The sequence below is a fragment of the Astatotilapia calliptera genome, chromosome 7, assembly GCF_964374335.1.
Source record: "Astatotilapia calliptera chromosome 7, fAstCal68.1, whole genome shotgun sequence".
In the NCBI taxonomy this organism is placed as follows: domain Eukaryota; kingdom Metazoa; phylum Chordata; class Actinopteri; order Cichliformes; family Cichlidae; genus Astatotilapia; species Astatotilapia calliptera.
In genome coordinates, this window is record NC_137428.1 from 66,817,332 (window position 1) to 66,835,732 (window position 18,401).

An 18,401-nucleotide genomic window follows, 5' to 3' on the forward strand; every position below is an offset into this window, starting at 1 on the left:
TAACTGTAGGTCTTTGTTGAAAAAAGCAGCTGGCGGTAAAATGTCTGCATTCCCCCATCTGTGAATATAAGTATAAAAATACACAAAAGTGATGCTTTTCAGAATAAAACTTCAATCAGCTCTGTTAAACGTGTCCTTGGCACAGGCTTCATTTTCTGCAGCATCAATGGAAACTACACTCAGATGTTTACATTAGAAATTTCTGTATTTATTGAATCTACCGCTCACTGAAAATGAAGTCTGCAGTCATTAATACGATATAGGGCCCATTCCTTCTGTATGACTGAACTGAAGTTCTGCGCTAAGTGTCCCACTCATTCACGTTGTTTTTACTGGCTTTGCATAATCCAGTAATGCCTTAGTATATTAGTCTTCATGAGAAGGCTTTATCTCTCTCTCAAATGCATACTGATGGCTGCATTATTAATGCATCAGCTTTTATCGATGAGTGCACATGGTTAATTGTTGATCAGATGACATCTGGTGCCCAACTGAGATCAGCGATGTGTCAGAGTCCCAGTTGGCACTTCTATTGGCCAGCTGCTCGGTTCTGTTAGAGCTGTGATTGGTTACATGTCACAGTGTAAAGGGCCTGAGGAAGCTTTTGCGGTCTGCAGGGCTTCAGTGTGTCTTCTTCACATCATATTATGCTCGCCCCCCCCTCCGGTATGGATTCTTTCTGGAACATAAAAACAAAAATAAAAATCATATGTGTTTGTGTGCAGTACACCTGTACTTGGGGCATTATAGACACAAGCCTTTCTGTTTTCTCCTCTTCGCTACTCACTGTCTTGTTTAATAGCAGTTAGGCCACACACACTGACAATCTGCAGCTATGCTCCGGAAGTGCTCTTTGCAAAGATAATATGTTTAATGAATGAGACTTTACCCTGTCTGGTCTGCTGTGCTAAACGTGACAGCGTCTGCTTTTGTGGGACGACACATGAGCCTGACAGAGTAACAGTAGCGATCCGTGTGTTTCGTGTCTATTTGTTAAGATTTATTGTTAGAGTACGTCTGTGGTTGGAAGAGGGACATTAGGTATACACAGAGGTATTTTGGCTGTTGAGTCGAGTGTGGTGTTTTTAGACTGAGTAGCTTTGAGGAGCAGTTGAAACAATAATGACTGTGTTTAATCCATCTCTCTCAGGGGCAGAAAACAGAAGCGGAGAGGTACTTCCTCAAGGCCATCCAACTCGATCCCACAAAAGGCAACTGCTACATGCATTATGGTAAGCACGGATATATATTTCCCTTCCAGTCTGACTCACACCAGATTTCTTTTTACATTTCAAATATTTGATTTGGAAATTTCACGCATACATGCTGCACTTGTGCAAGACGAGCACTTGTGCACCTTAGCCGGTTGTTTGTACAACAGAGTTGGCTGACCCTTCTGCCATTTCTGTTTTTATTCTTTTTGATTAGTCGAGAGTCACAGGAAGCAGGGTTGATTTCCTTAGATTGTTCACTGATTTGATGGGTGTACAGAACGTGACAATTTTAGCATATGCCTCTTCTCAAGCTTTCCATTAATCAGCAGTATTACCTCCTGGATTTAATTTCTTTCATAGTACCTTTGAGTTTGTAAAAGCATTTAAAGCCTTGTCTTTGTGATCACCAGGTCGCAAGTGACATTTAAGGAAATTGGTTAATGGTGGATTTTTGCATTTTGTTGAGTACTGTGTGTGTAGGTTAATTATCCAGCCAATCAGGATATGGATTGCATTGATCCGAGCACAGAGACGGTGTTATTTCAAGAAATTACTAAACGGTACTAATAATAAAGGAGATATAATATCCATATGGAACATCCATATAACATCATTTATCTTATTTCTGTTGGCCCAAGTAAAAATATGCAGCAATTAATTTCTATTTCTTGTTCAGATCACAGCTATGGTTTAATTTACAAATATATCTATTCACAGCTAAACACATCAGATCTGCCATATACTGCTGGGTTTTCATTACTTTAGATTGACTAAGTTGTTTGTTTTTCAAAATGTTTTTTGTTTCTGAGACCGAGTGTCCTCAGGCCTGAAGAAGACTCTTCAAAAAAGGTCTTAGAGTGCACTAAAAATCATGAATTTAATTTAGCTGTGTTTATTTGATCATTTTCACTTGCCTGCCTTAGGCAGCAATGCTAGTGATGTGTTTTTTCCTATGTATTAAAAAAGGCATACACTATCCTGCTACAAATGGAGTTTCAGTCAGCATTATTAGAAGTGTACTGCCTCATTTGGGGCTTTTGAATTTTAGTTAAAAAAAATATGTAATAAGTAAAGAAGTTAGCTGATTATTGCTTTCATCCATCTATTCTGCTGGTTACTAAGGTAAATGAATCACTTCCATTGAAGAATTGAGTCATATATGCCTGGGAATAGTATTAATAGGTGATACTTTTATGTTTAGACTTGCATTTCCAACTACTTAGTAAATTAAAGGGTCAAGTAAATTAATTACGCATGCATTTATTTATTTCTTGTCCAGCCTAATTGTCACATGAAAACCTCGCGTGGCGTTCCCCAGGGGTCAGGTCTTGGTCCCATTTAATTCTCTTTCTATACACTGTGTAACATAATCTGTAAATAATATAGTGTTAATGTTAGTTTTAACTGTTAGGATACTCAACATAAATAACATGAGTTTTTTTACTTAGCCCGAGTTCTTTTTCGTGTTGCTCGAAGGAAAGAAAAAACCCCAAAACGTAGAAATCTGTCCTCCAGCATTAGCTAGCCCGCTCACAATCTGGGTATGAGCTTAAACTGACAAAGTCGTACAGCCGTACTTTCTCCAATTAAGAAATAATGCAAAAGATAAAAATTATTATATTTTAAGTAAAAGCATATTATTTTTGCTGTTGTGTATCAAAGTCGGGTCCGTTTTATTAGTTGATGTGTTTGTCTCTGACAGATTTGATTTCATTTATCAAAAACAGTGCAAAACTGCAGATCTGGAGGTTTTTAGTGCACAGTTGCAGCCTAAAAACTCACTTAAAATACAGCTCTTGCCTTGTCCTGCACTAAAGGCTCCAGTTTCATCCACAGTTATTAAAAAAATGCGCTTGGGTTCACTTGGTGGTTTAGCATCCTGGCACAGCATTGGAGCTTACCAAAATCAACAGTGTATTAATTCCCCCTAAACCTGGCTCTTACCGAGGGGTCCGCCCCGCACTCGGCCTTGTCAGGCTTCTATAATCCCCTCTCATTAGGCTGGTCCACAGAGGTTAACTGCAAGGAAGGCGCACCCGTAATAAGACATAACCCTCCTGCTGAAAACATTTTTATCCAAAGGGAACAGATCTATCAAGGCTGATAATCTGAACAAATGAGTCTGAAAGATGGCCAAGGAGAGATTTTATGCTGCACTTATATTTAATGTTTCATCATATTGTCACAAGTGCAGACTAGTCTGTCCCTCTGCCCAGGCCAAAAGAAACACTGCGAGGCCGTGTATCCCTACGTGCCCCTGTGGGGATCCCAAAGTGTTTTAATAATGGTGCTGTTCCCTTCTGCCCTGCCAGGTCAGTTTTTGTTGGAAGAGTCACGGCTGCTTGAAGCAGCAGAGATGGCAAAGACAGCTGCACGCCTTGACAGTGGGGAATTTGATGTGGTCTTCAATGCAGCCCACATGCTCAGGTATGTTTTTGATTGGCGTGATTTTTTTCTCTTTCTTCAGGTTTGATGATTTCCTTAGTGCAAGAGCATGCATAAAGACACTGGATGTATTTTATTCTGCCTAGATGAGATGGGTGGGCCACAGTTTTCTGTGGCTGAGTAGAAAGAAAGCTGTGTATGAGAGAGGGAGGTCTACTGTCTGCACGTTTTATCCAGGGGCTTACACCATTCCTCAGCCTCTGTGATTTACTTGGCTATACTTTGTAATCCTCTTCTCTTGCTGCAGTGCCAGCTCTAGAACTCCTGGTTTATCTTAGTGTGTAGTGTAGCTATATATCTCAGAGGGCTGTCTCTCAAATTACATATACCACTCTGTCTCAGTCTTCCATCACTGGCCAGTGCTCATATTTGAGTGCATAATTACAAATTAGTGCAAAGTTCAGCTGTTGAGGCTAAGCAGGAAAGCCCACAAACTGTTGTTTGTGAATGAGAGCCATGTGTGGGATTGTATAAATACAGCTATGTGCCAACTTACTGAATGCTTCCCCCCTCCCCCTGAATAAACCTCCAACTTTATATTAGCCAGTGTAGCGATTTCCTTGTTTAATTAGTCACCGTGGGCAACTCTCTGCATATTTGTCAAAACTACGACTGCCAGCTGTAAAGAAAGATAACTCGTGGACAAGTGCTTCGCTGGACTCACCAGAGATCTGCAAAGTTACTGTGCTTAAGAGTACATCAGTGCACTCCCACTCAGCTTTGTTCAGCGTACCTCTGCTGATCGTGTAGTATCTTCACCACCAACGGTTTCAGGCGTAGAGAGCCTCTCCTAGAGTCCAAACTCCTGGCAGCTAAGTGAGCATCAAGCAGCGCTCGGGTTGAACTCATCTCCGCCTGCTTGGCATGGGGTCTCACTCCCTCCACAGCTCGTGTTCTTTATGTGTTTGTCTTGGACGTAGATGTGGAAAGCCCATCGGTTGGTGGGGACACAAGTGAATCTGCACAGGAGAGGGGAAGAGATTAAAAGGGGGAGCAGTAGCTCTCAAATTTGCAAATGTCGTTTATTACCCCTTTGGGCTTTTGGTTTTGACTATTTTTCTTTCAAACTAATAATTTTCATCTGCTTCGTTTTAAGAGTTCTTTTATTTTTTTCACTACGAATGTAGGACAGGAAAAGTTGGGCAATAGTAAGGCCAAGAGGTACATGCTTGTACTTCCCATGAGTATGTCAAATGCCAGTGAAAGTGAAAAATTACACTGTGAAGTCGTAGAGTAAAGTACAATCTGTAGATTTCCAAAGGCAGCCCTGGGAAAAGCAAACATTATAAAACACACAAGCACTTTATCCACACGCAGTTTACCTCATACCATAACCCCTTAGTACTGTACGCTGCTATCGTGCCATAATCTTAAACCGACTATGAGACCAAATGTAAATTTTGTGAAATATTTGATGACTGCAACTAAGTGTTGAAATTGCAGCCCAATGTCAGGCTTACAAGCAGAATTTGTCTTTGTTGTGATCTCCTTTTTTTAGGTGGCATTATTAGACAACAAGATCACTGGTTTTTAATTATGGACAAGAACTTTTTATTATTTTTTTATTTCATTAATGCCTGTTTTTGTCATCAGCCTCTCTCGCAGTTCCTGTGCTGGTATAGACTTACAATAGCTCCTATTCCAATGGTCGGCCTTCACTGTCTACAGTGCTCTCACAACCCACAGTCAGACGGCTCTAGGAGGTCCTGTAGCTCTGCTGGTTACAGTGTGGCAGCTTTCCAGTTCTCCTCTCTTAATGTGTTTATAAATGTGATAATGATATTATGGAATTAGATTTGTGCATTTTTCATCTCTGAAGGATCTGCTTTCTAAATATTATGCTGGCAAACAAACATATGGTTGTGGTTGGATGTGAAAGCCACATTTATAATCTCAGGACAAATTCAGCAACTCGAGTTGGTGTTTGGATCCCTGTTGGAATGTAAAATGCTTCTTTCTGAAACAAAAAAGGGAGAAACCCAGCCATAGCGTATTCTTCTGTATATCTGAATATGTAAGCAAACACAACGTATAACTTATTTAAGATCCATTTACAACACTTTGGCAGTGTCAGTTGACCCACTGTGGTCACAGACTTGAATATATCAACAACTACCATAAAGTTTTGTACAAACAGTCTTGAGAGGAAGAACGACGACTGACTGGGGGGATTTTTTTCTATAGCACCACAATGATCTTCTTATTCACGGCGTAAGCTGAAGTGAACTGGAATGGACTGACACCAAATGATCACTAAACGTGGACACCCGTCAGAACATTAGCATTTAGCTAACACCAGTATGTAGCTAACGTTAGCCTCAGAAAGCTACAAGCTATTTGCATCGCATTGTTTTTCTGGAGGCTCTTTTCCTGCTATATAAAATATAAGGTATAGGTATTTTTTTCTAACTCTGAATTATAAATCATCTCCTTCATCTGTTAAAATTAAAGGATTAAGATTTCACAAAACCAAACATAGATGTATACGCAGGTCCAGACTTTTCTCTGGAACTACGCAGATGACGATCTCATAATAAAGCACGACAGCCTAAATGAAAGCATGGCTATAAAAGCTTCGCTTCCTTTGATCATTCTGACTTAAGGGGCTCCACAGCCGGCCGCTGTTGACTCCGTCCTTGACTATGTCAGTGTTAAATTGTTTTTAATTGGGCAATTGTTACCATAAGGGCACAGCCTGAAGCTGTGTGTCATAAAGGTGATTTCTGATATGCCAGAAAGTTAACAACAGGAAGTGTTTTGTGACCGAGGAGCCACCGGCTTATGTGCAGTAGTACAGTGGGTTATGAAAGAAGATGATGCAGCCGTGTTGTAACTGTAGTTTTCGTGTCAGGAACAGTGTGTTTCTGGTTCCAGGGACTCATGCCGACAAGCCATCTGCTCAAAAATCCTTTTTGTCACAATTTGGCATATGCAGCATATTTTGGAGCATTCAGTTTGTACGCTCTGCTGTTCTGTTTTGGTTTTGGGGTTTTTATTGATGGTATGATTACGTTTCTGTTTAAATGGTGTTTGCACAGTTTAACTATCGCGATATCTATCAAGTGTTGCAACCCACATTTTTCCAGACTAAATGTAAACAGATATGTACAGTGAATATTCCAGATGAGCCTCGGTTTCTTGGTATGCAATGAACTAGATGTCCTGACCTCAAGGTTCAATTAGAACAGAAAGTGCTTGCAGTGCACTGCTCAGCACAGATGTTATCGAAAGATGCTATCGAACGAGAAGCCTACGGGCGATTGGATTGGCTTTTCTCATCCCTCATGCTGTTCCTCTGTGTTACTTTCTCACTGACCCTCGAGCGCTAGTAAACACGAGGGGTTCAAGGCCTCATCCGAAGCCAGCAGCAATAAAAATGAGTAATGACCGCCTCTCTGTTTTCCTTTTGCAGACAAGCCAGCCTAAATGAGGCAGCCGAGAAGTATTACGGACAAGCAGCGAGCCTGAGACCCAACGTGAGTAAAACCACAGCTAGCTAATCTTCCCCCGTTACTATTTACTCTGATGGACAATGCGCAATCGCAGTCTGGGTGGCTTTCCAGTATTATTACTCTCTGATCTGCTTTTGCACAACACCATGCATTGTCAATGGAGCTCAGACAGATGAATGCTAGGTTTTTACTATGCCCAGAGATTTGCTTGTCCAACATCCATCACCAACTTCAAAGGAGAGGCCAGGGTAAGCAGAATGAAAAGAATAATGATAATAACACTGAGTCAGGGGACTGTGACGTCTTGAAAATGAATGGGATCCAGTCTTTGAGAGCTCTGACAGGGAGGGTCAAGTTGTTTAAGTGAGGGTCACAGAAGGAGCGAAGTATGTTTGGCATGTGGTCACCCTGTTTATTCCTGCGTCTTGATTAAAAGAAATCAGTTTGGGATTAATGATCAACTATATCTGAACAATGATATACAGACAAAGCAAAGTCTAGTGTTAGGACCACATAAACCCTGGGATAACACAAACAAATACTGACAAATGGAGCAACCAAAACTTGAGTATAACAGAGGAATTCGATGTTTTTTCCATACATGACGAAATTCAAAGAGCGTAACTGTTCAGATCCCTGACCGTTCCCACTGATACTTTTTCTGATGTCTAAATAATTACTGTTAACTGCCTCCACCCAAAATGCACAGCCAGCGTTGATTAGATGTTTATAGGCCGCTTATTGTGCTCCACATTGCCGACAATAGACCGAGGTAGAGCTGCTGTGTTTTCCGTGTGCCCAGCTAAGTGAGGAATGAGATGTGAAATACTGTTCTTTAAATAACAATAATAATAATTATACATTTTTTGCTTTTAATGAAACCCGTCGGTATTGTACATCAAATATTGCAGTTTTGATATATGACAGGATGATTTATGAGCATGTTTAAAGCATAACTGGGTTCTGAAAGGTTTAAAGAGTACAAACTCATTATCGATAACACATCGATTTTGTGGAGTCTCACATCAGGTTCTTGTCATTAATCCATAACAGACTCTTACATACACAACTACAGCCAGTTTGGAGTTAACAAGTTGGCTTCAAACTGTTTGGAGAGTGTATGAAATACACACAACACCATTTCTGTGTCAGTGTTGTTCAGTTCGTCTGTAAATTAAAGTCTCGAGATGTTTGTGTACTCCGTAGTCCTCGTCCACATGCAGTTGCATCGTTTTGCCCCTGTCGGGTCCACTTTTTGGGAAACTTTTTGTTATTTGTGTTACTTTACAGCTGAGGCATTATTATAATTTAGCATCTTCATCCATCTTCCTTACCTGTATCCTTTGTTCTTTCCAATGTGATTTGACTTAAGCCACGTACGCTGTCTATCTTCATTTGTCATTTCATGCTTTACTGCGACTTGACTCTTTGCTCTCCAAAGGCCCTGGTGTTTTATATTAGGCACATATGTCTGCTTGCTTTCAGGGAGAGAGGACACTTCCTTCCATTCAAAGGATTTAACAGTCCTACAGTTCCCTCAATCTAGATAAACTAAATCGGGTCGGATGGTTGCTTAGCATCAGTTGCTCTCTATAACCTATGACATCTGCCCTTTCAAAGTTTCCAACTTTATATGGATAGTCTTTGCTTAAATGGCTATTTAAAGTCATTGCAGCCAGGTCATTCAACACCTGGTTTTACACTGAACATTCACAACCTCTATAGCATATGTTGCTTTACAGTCTAGGCTAATATGCTCTGCATCTGGACATGCCTCTGCTCCTGCATGCCTATTTCAGCGAGGGTGGGGAGGCAGCGAGGTTACAGAGCAGCAGGAAATGAGAAAAAAATAAAAGCTTTTGACAAGCCAGTGTTCTGCAGTGTGTTGCAAGGGCTAGGAAGAATGCAGAAACGGGGGTATAAATCACAAACGGCTTAGATATATGAAGAAGGGGGAGAAGCAAAGGCTTTTAGTAGTCTTTAGCTTTGAGTCTGCAGGGTAGACTTAGGAGGGAAACAAAATTCGGGGATTGCTAAGTTATGCATGGGTGAAAAGAGCAATCTTTGAAGCTATGCTGCAGCTGTGCTAAGAAGAAAACCAGCACTCTGTGGATTTTCTACCCAGGAGTCACTGCACAGTGTTTCACGTGTTACACCACTCATCAGCAAGTGTCCTGGGGAGCGGTAAAAAGTGTGAATACAAGCTTTGTTAGCTTTCTGGAAAACATTTACTTCTATTCTCCAGGATCCATCCATTCAAACCCTGACTTTGACTGGACAGAGTTTGTTTGTTAAAGTCTTACTGCCCACCTGCTTCAGTGAACTCACACATGTATTAGAGACTGGGGCAATGACATTTTTTGTTTTTTGTTAACACACAATACATCAATACATTGTGGCTCCGTTTATGTGTCGTCACTGTCACTGTCAACTGTGTCCATCTGTATAAGAAAAAATACTTTGGCTCACAATTTTCAGACTTTTAAAATGCACCAACTTGTAAACTGAAGCCTGGCGGTTATTCTATGATTTAAACATCCAATGATGGGTCAAAAAGAAGGTAATTTAGAGTGCCTCAGAACTACCCCAGCCATTAAATTCAAGAACCCTGGCTGCTAGCAGAACAAATTTAGTTTTGCCAGGATGCTTTAAATTAAAAGAAAGACCCTCTCCAACGAGCTACAGTAGAGGTCTTGGTCGTGTCAGTCCTTCCTTTGGGCCATGCATGTGTTCTATGTTTTACATTTTATGTATGTCTTTTATCCTGTCTTCCTTCTCTCACCCCAACCAATCACAGCGGATGGCCCCGCCCCTCCCTGAGCCTGGCTCTGCCGGAGGTTTCTTCCTGTTAAAAGGGAGTTTTTCCTTCCCACTGTCGCCAAAGTGCTTGCTCATAGGGGGTCATATGATTGTTGGGTTTTTCTCTGTATCTATGAAGCGCCTTGAGGCTACTTGTTGTGATTTGGCGCTATATAAATAAAATTGAATTGAATTGAATTGAATTGAATGTGTTTACAGCAGAAAATGGTTTTCTCTCAAGGGGACTGTGGTATAGTTGGGCTATACTGGTTGAATTCTGCCAAAGAGAAAAGCACTCTCCTTCTCATTAAAATGGAGATCATGCATGGAGCATCACTCATCCTACTCTGGCACTGGAAAAACTGTGAAATGTTTTGTAAGCGAACAGTCCAGCAAACGGCATCGTTCACACAATTCCTCGTAGTTGGGAATATATGAGACAAAGGCTAACACTCTTAGGAGAGCTTCTGTGCTTAAAAGTGTGACACTTAAACTCCAGATTCACATTAATATAAGAATGTAAACTGTCCAGTTATTCATCTGGGGTTGTTTATTTGGAGAGTTACTTAAATGTTGATATAGATTCAGTGTCATCTATTCAGTTTTCATCTATTATGATTTCTCCGTTCGCTCTTTCAACAAGAGAAATACTTTGGGTTACCTAATGGACCAAAAGAAATTGTTCACCTCTTTAAATATCATAATCATGCATGTTTTAAGTCAGACGTGCATGTGATGATCGTTATAGTAAAAAAGTCTTTCTTTTTTTTTTTTTTTTAACATCCTCGTATTCTAGGAATTACAATTATAGAAATCACAATAGTCCGAAGCAGTAGCCTCACTACACGATTAGACATGTTTTTCACATTTCAAACTGAAATAGTGATCAGATGTGGCCCTTCCCTAGCCCTGGATATCCTCCTGACATGATTGCACCCCAGACACATTTCCTGTAGTTTGGTCCTCATGACTCACTCATTGCACCGCTGATGATTTTGCCCCTCGGCACTAACGGGAATAAACAGTATATTCATCTCAACCCACTTCAAAGTCGCGGTCGCTCCCTCTGACATCTACGGCCACAGACAAGACACAGAGACACGCAAAGCAGCATGGTTACCAAACTCCAAACAGGGTCTGGGTGATCAGACGAACAGAAACCACTGTGTTAAAAAATTTCTTTCTTTATTTAAGCCTCACCTCTGGCATTTTCTCTTGCTTTTGTCATAAGAGACAAGTTACTGTTACTAATTTTTTCCATTTCCATTAAATTATGTACATCCCAAAGTGTGAACAGATGGACTTTATGTGCATTATTTATCAGCCCGTGGATGTAGTAAAATTTGAATTTTTTATTAAAACATATCTCTAGTTAAAACACTGTCCTTATGTGTATGTTAGCTCCCGTTTGCTATGTCCCAGGCAGCTGTGTTTGTACCAACTACACTAGTTTATAAACTGTTGCATTGTCTTTTGAGCTTAATCTCTGAATCCAATTGGTCTTACCCTAAAATAACTAAAATAACTAAGATCGCTCTCTTTTTTCTTCTTAAATTTCAGTACCCTGCAGCTTTGATGAATCTTGGGGCAATCCTCCACCTCAATGGGAAGCTGCAAGAAGCTGAAGCCAATTACCTCCGAGCACTTCAACTAAAACCAGATGATGCCATCACCCAGTCCAATTTGCGTAAGCTGTGGAACATCATGGAGAAACAGGGCTTGAGGACCACGAGCCCCTGAGCTCAAGAGATCCCGCCTACTCGCCATCTGCACACCAGACCCGGGAAAAGGACAGCCTACACGCTCCTCATTTGCTCCTGTCATCCAGAAAGGATGGAAGAGACTCAGGGAGAATGTTTGCTCAAAGAGGCCGTGACTGTACCACACAGCTCTCCTAGTGACTCCTGAGCTTCGCATACACCTCAGGCCAGCAGCTTTCCTCACAATCATTGCTCACAGTTTGGCAGACGTTATGTGGTATTTGGACTTTTAAGTACTTTTTTCAAAATTAAGGCTTTTTTTCCTTTATAACTAAAGCACTTGAAGTAAGACCAGGTACATCCTTTAACATTTGAGATGAGTTATACTTAAACTAAGCAATTCTGCTGAAAGGTTTCTCAAAAAGAATTGTTGAACTGGGTAAAATTTAATATTAGAGATAAAAGAGAGGAAAGGATCTCATAACGCTGCACTGGGGGGGAGCGGGTAGTTTCCAACACCATTAAATGAAGTTCTTGGTTTGACCAAATACTCCACTTTGATCATGAAGACAGTACATGAAGAACTAACAACATTCAAAATCACAACTTAAATTTATATCTCAACTCTCCAGCTTGTGTACTGATTCATAGTCTCGGTGATGAAATTTGTTCATTAGAATATACACACTTTGCTATTATTGCAAACCATTTGTAGCACTCTCCTAATATTCGGTGACAACTTGAAAAAGGGAATTGAATTTGTTAGCCATTGCAGCACAACGGTAGCCTCTGCAAATGTTCCGCTTTGCAAAACCCAGCATATTTTGGCAGTTAAGCTCAAAAAGTGAAGAAAAATTTGCATTGTAATGACTTAAAAGGTGTAATATCTTTTTCATGAGTGTAGCAGGAAGTGTTTTTATCATTACAGATCTTCTCTGCATTGGTTAAGAAGTCACCATGGCAGTTAAGAAACTATACATAGAAATGTTAAGCTACCTTCCTGTGGAAGTAACAGACAAAAAATAGGTAGGTACTGTAGATTCAGGTACACCGCCTTGCTACATGCCCGAAGCTTTTATAGAAGAGTGTGTAAGGACCTTAAGCAGATGAAGGAGTTCTTCTAACCAAATACAAAAACTATGCTGATGCACACCTTTTAACCACAGAACAGTGCACAGTCATGGTGCATTTGAGGGAAATATTTTAATGCCTTTATGTTGATATAAGTAAGTTTAGTGTGTGTGTGTGTGTGTGCGCGTGTGCGTGTGTGTATAAATTAATTCTAATATATACCTACATAGTGTATAGTATCAAAAAAATCATCGAAAGCAGCAAAAAAGTAGCCAGACACGAATTTGACTGCGTTACTGAGCAAGTTTGGCTTTTTACATTATTACAGTATTTCTCACATTGTCAGTCTTTCAGTCTCATTTGTACATATTCTGTGTAATTTGTTTGTTTTATTGTCAGCAAGTGAAACAGCACCTTCCCAGAGGTATCAGCATGTACCATATTTAGAATAATTTGTTTGTTATTGGTTCACAAACCTCTCAGCTATCCGTGTCCTTTGTTTATTTCATTTTAAGTTATTGCTCTGTGTTAACTAGCAGCAGAACCAGCTGGTACTGTGTTTTTAGATGTAAAAAGAAGGAAACGACAGCTGTTATGTTTACTCCTGTGGTCATTATGGAGTAAATACCCAGTTATGTGGCCCGTCGTGGGTAAATACAGAGCAGCGTCTACAACGAATGGTAACGTTTTTTGAGTTTATGTCATTTGTTACAGTCACAATGCTATAACACCATTCTGTTTTTAGCTATGATGAAGATTCACAGTTCACATTAATTCCTAGCACCGTATGTCACACACATCAGACATATCGTGTAATTATCACATGTATATATAAAGTGTTTATGAAGAAACACTGTCAGCTTGTTTTAATGAAGGTGTTTGAGAAAAAAAATGTTTCACTCTGTGTCTCTGCTCAGGGATCTCAAGCGGTGGGCTATTGCAGAAACTTGTTCACGGAGCGTTTACTAAATTAAAATTTATTTTTGAAAGTTGTTGTATTTGTATAAATTATCGAGCGTTGTAGCCCCATTTTTTCTCCTTTTTGTATTATAAAATGAACAATGTGCCAGAGTAGACCTTTCTTCCCAGTGGTGTTTCTCTTTGTTTTGTTTGTCTGCTTATCTGTTTGTTTGTTTTTCCACAATAAATTGATGGTGTTCTGCTTTGACGAGTGCCTGTGCAGCCATTATTGCTGATTAGGGATGGGTATCGTTTAGGTTTTATCCGATACCGGTGCCAAATCGGTACTTTTGAAACGGTGCCAGTGCTCAAACGGTGCTCAAACCGGTGCTTAAAGGATGGAGAACACAAAATTGGTCCAAAAACCTCTCATGTTCAGCTGGTTTTTTGTAAAAAGATAACAATGTTAGCCTTTTCTGCAGCTATGGGGCATATATGGTATCACTCTTGGCTGGAAGCAGGGGCTTAAACAATGGAAAAAACACAAACTTTATCCAAAAACCTCTCATGTTTAACTGTTTTCCACTTTTTCTTTGGTCATTTTAGCCTTTTTGTCCAGGGTGAAGGGAGTATCTGCCATCAAACAAGAAGACAGCCGCATGTAACTACGACGGCGTTTGCTAGTTCACCTTACTGCATTAATGTAATAACGTGGTTAGCCTACTCAATGTAAATTACACACGGACAACATGAAGCTACTCACGCAGAGAAGAACGGCTGCTGCTGCATCATCATCCTCGTCATTTCTGCTACACTGGCAGGGCTAGGGGCCAGGACTCTCCCCTTCGGGTTTTTGGGGGATGTTGCTAACTCCGGGTCAGATAACAGGCACCACACCCGCAGTAGATGTGCTCGGTGTGAGGTCTCACAGCAAGCTATCATACGGCGCATTTCTCGGCTTTAAAAAAAACGCTATGCGTCGCCAGGTGTTTCATCGGATTTGAGGTGTTACCTCCTTTGACAGTATCACAGTATCAGCTTAAAGCACTTGTTGCTGCTGAGTTTGCATATTTTGCTGTGAAGTACAGCCAGACTTCTGACCGCTTCGCCTTGGGCATTTTTAATCTGTAGCTCTGCTCTAGAAGAACGTACGTACCTGGCCCCGCCTACTATCCTCGGAAACGTAAAATGATTGGCTAGAAGTGTGTCACAGCTCAGGAAAAAAAAGCACCGAAATAAAGCACCGAAATGTGCGCTGCTTTTCGGTCTGGTTACTACCGTTTATGTCAGAACCGGTGCCATCATAGCACCGGACACCGGTACCCATCCCTATTGCTGATAGTGTAGGTCACAGATTGATATTAAGGTTTTGCCAGTCACACTTTGGAGCAACAGCTTGAGTTTTACATCAAATTTCCGTTGTATTAAGCGTTAATGGGGTGATCTTCCATGCTGTGGAACAGCTTTTACAGGGTATATAAAGTTGCCCCCTGTAAATTTGCTAAAATGTGTCATAAAATCAACTCAAATGAATTTCCTCTGCTTTGATCTTTGTACAACAAAGGAGACATGTAAATATTGCCATATGGAAGGGGTAGCAGTGTGGAGCCACATATGGTCGGTGTGTTTCGATTCCACCCGTCCCACAATTCAGACCCCGTTGACAAGTAAAGGGCCTTTCCCTGTGAACGAAGCAGTCTGCCTTGTGATGTTTCTCACATGTTCTGCTTGGAAGGTCTGCGTCCATGAACCGAGCTCACCATGGTGCCCAGATTTCCTTATCGAGCTGGAATGCATGGGCGCTGCTTGCACTCACAGTCCAGTTTGGCTCTTCTTCTCATAACACAGGTGCGCTTCACTTAATCTCTGCATCAAATAGCGAAAGTTGACAGTTTGTTGGGTTGTGGAGTCACGCCGCAAATGCGACGTAGTTTTATTTATTGCTATGTGAAACAGTAGGCATTTGACTGTCTTCCCATAGCTTGCTAACTGTGAAATTACACGTCAGCTCACATAGTTACCATTCCCTAAAATAGGGAATGTCATGTTTCCAGTGGAGTCTGCAACCAGACAAGTAGATTTTTATGCAGTTATTAAAACAAGGCAAACATGAACTTCTGATCATAGCACTGGTAATAAGGAAAGGGAATAATAATAAAAAAAGGGAGACATGGTGGCGCGGTGATTAGCACTGTCGCCTCACACCTGGCCAGGGTGTGTACACGTTCTCCCCCGTGTTTGCGTGGGTTCTCTCCGAGACGTGCACTTAGTGTGGTTAGGTTAATTGGTAATTCTATATTGTCCATAGGTGTGAATGTGGGTCTGTCTCTATGTTTTAGCCCTGTGACAGACTGGCGACCTGTCCAGGGTGTAGCTGTGGTAGCTGGGAAAGGCTCCACCCCCCACGATCCTGACAAGGATAAGCAGATGGAAAGAAGGGAAATGGACAGATTATGACAAGGCACTGAATTTTCAGGAGGTTTGAACAAGTGAGCTGACTAAAATAAATAATGTTTAATAATTGTTTAAATCTGCTTATTAATTATTTCATCCCATTTTTTTAGTCATAGTTGTTTTTGTCTCAAAATACTTAAGAGTAAACCCGTGCACATGTAGGAAAGATGTAAAAGTCTAGAGTTAAAGCAGGTTAACACATGTTCACTGCAGTAATGCACCTGAATCCAGGTTGTGCACCTGCACTGTACAATACTCTCCTCGCTTGTCTGTTAGTGTTGCCAAAACACTTAAGCTAGTGTTCCTAAAATGAGGTAAGAAGACACACAGTGAGCACATAACTTTGGATTTCTGTGTCAGTGGCCTTTAAGCAAACAGTAGTGTTTCTGGGTTCTCATCTGCCTTTAAAGCTCTCAACACGTGGGTGTTTATGCAAGCACATAATACTGCGAGTTCTCATTAGTACTTCGCAGCTTGGATGACTGTGGCACCAACAAGGCCAAATCACTGACAATGTCATTATGCGGTGCAGAAACCCTGCAAATTGATTTCAATTAAGAGTTTTAGACTGATATAAAGTGACATGGCCGTACCATAAATTATACAGAACTGATTTATATTTCATGCTAAAAGCGACATTTCTTTAACAATGTATGTCAGAATTGCTTTTATATTTAATTAGATGTAAAAATGGTTTCCCTGCTTCTTTTATACGCTCCACATTTCTCTCATTGTAAGAGATAAAGGATTGTCTGAAGCCAGGCCCCAAGGAAATCAGAGTCATATGACTTCTGCTCTTATGACTTTAGTGCGCTTCATTGCTTGATATGATCTCTCGCACTCTCCAACTGTTCAAACTGGGAGAAAGGAATTCATTTTATTATGCTGTGATCTGGCAAATCTGCCTGCTGTTATCAAGCAAACATTTCGTGGTATGTACCGATGGACTATCGCTACTTTGATCTCAAGCACCTGAGCCAGGCGCTCACAGCACCCGACCAAGCTTGTTTGGAGTGGTTCACTGTGCGTGATGCAGAGAAGTCTTCCCCTCTGGACCCAATACCCACTGTTATTATTTGATAAAAGAGGCATTAGGATGAAGCTCCTCCATGAGATCTAGATTTTGCCTCATATTATTGAAGCGTTTTGATGTCCAGAAAGGAAATTGTCTTTCTTTGGCATTTTACAGCACATGTTGTACTGCAGCTGTTTATACAGGAGCTACTGTTCCTAAATGCAAAGAGGTAAAATGAGATATGGTAAAGTATGCAGATTCCTTTTAAAAACTTCTTTACCTGAGTTTTTATAATTTGTAGAACAAAAAGAGTTAATAAAGGCTAATTGGCACTAAAACCACAATTTTTCTGGTTTTTGCATTCTGCTGATATATTGATTACAGCATATGCACAGCCATACAGAGAACCCAGCATGTCTGTAGACTCTGTCGGCTGTAGTTTTATTTACCGTATTTTTCAGACCATAAGGTGCACCCAATTATAAGGCACATTAAGCGAAACAAAACAGTCAGATAAGTCAAACTTTACTCAACTCATTCTTCTTGCTTCCTCCACTTCCGTACCATTGATTCGTTAATGCTGAATTCTCAGTCAGCTGCACTATTCCCATGTTGTTGCAGTATATTACTGACTAACCTCGTATTGTGGATGAATTATCTCAGTTGTTCTCCTGACTGAAGTTTGGTCCGTTTACAGCATCCTGCCATGCAATTACATTTGTCCCTAACCATCGGGAACCCTCACGTTAACTTTTATCGAGTGGAAAAAAGTTGGCGTTCATCCTCCAACTTTTCTGTGTTTATGCTATGCTAACATAGCTGTGTAGCTAGCTACCACGTAGCACATCATTATATACCAGCTAGCTCAACTTCAGTAACCCTACAAACGTCACTGCTGTTTAGTTTTCTGTCTTCATTTATGTTGGAAGTGAGAGCAGAGCTGTACGTTTGAATTTTTCAGAAATCTCTCAGTCAGAACATGCTATATCATGTTTAGGTGGAAACTAGCAAGCTAACTTCCTGCTAACTTCTAACTCTGTTAAATTTAATAAATTCTGTTTTCATCGATGCCTGAATGTTAAACTTAATTGTTACACCTGGTAAAGCAGCAACACTGATCATTTTATTAAAGATGAAAGAATTTAGACAGTTTTTCACTCTCAGTGATGCTGCAGTGTAGTGATGTGTCGGTCGCGAACGAAATGGCTCTTAGATGTGAACGACGCGAGCCGGCTCCTTATCGCCAGCTGCGTTTTTTCTTTTTCTTTCTCTCAACAGAGCGGGAGGGAGAGAGAGAGAAAGAGAGCCAGGGACAACAACATCACATTAGAAAGGTATAGTAATCATCCAC

The 18,401-nt window shown here is 40.7% G+C and overlaps 1 protein-coding gene across 1 annotated transcript in view; it reads left to right on the forward strand.

Moving 5' to 3' along the window:
* The window catches only part of tmtc2b (transmembrane O-mannosyltransferase targeting cadherins 2b), an 82,483-nt gene extending 68,634 nt beyond the window's left edge, over window positions 1-13,849 (forward strand). Inside the window, exons 9-12 of the mRNA XM_026176644.2 lie at window positions 1,151-1,232; window positions 3,527-3,641; window positions 7,072-7,135; window positions 11,471-13,849. Coding sequence (XP_026032429.1) covers window positions 1,151-1,232; window positions 3,527-3,641; window positions 7,072-7,135; window positions 11,471-11,650 — 441 coding nt within the window. The 3' untranslated portion in view covers window positions 11,651-13,849. The remainder of the gene's footprint in view (window positions 1-1,150; window positions 1,233-3,526; window positions 3,642-7,071; window positions 7,136-11,470) is intronic.
* Window positions 13,850-18,401: the final 4,552 nt, after the last annotated feature.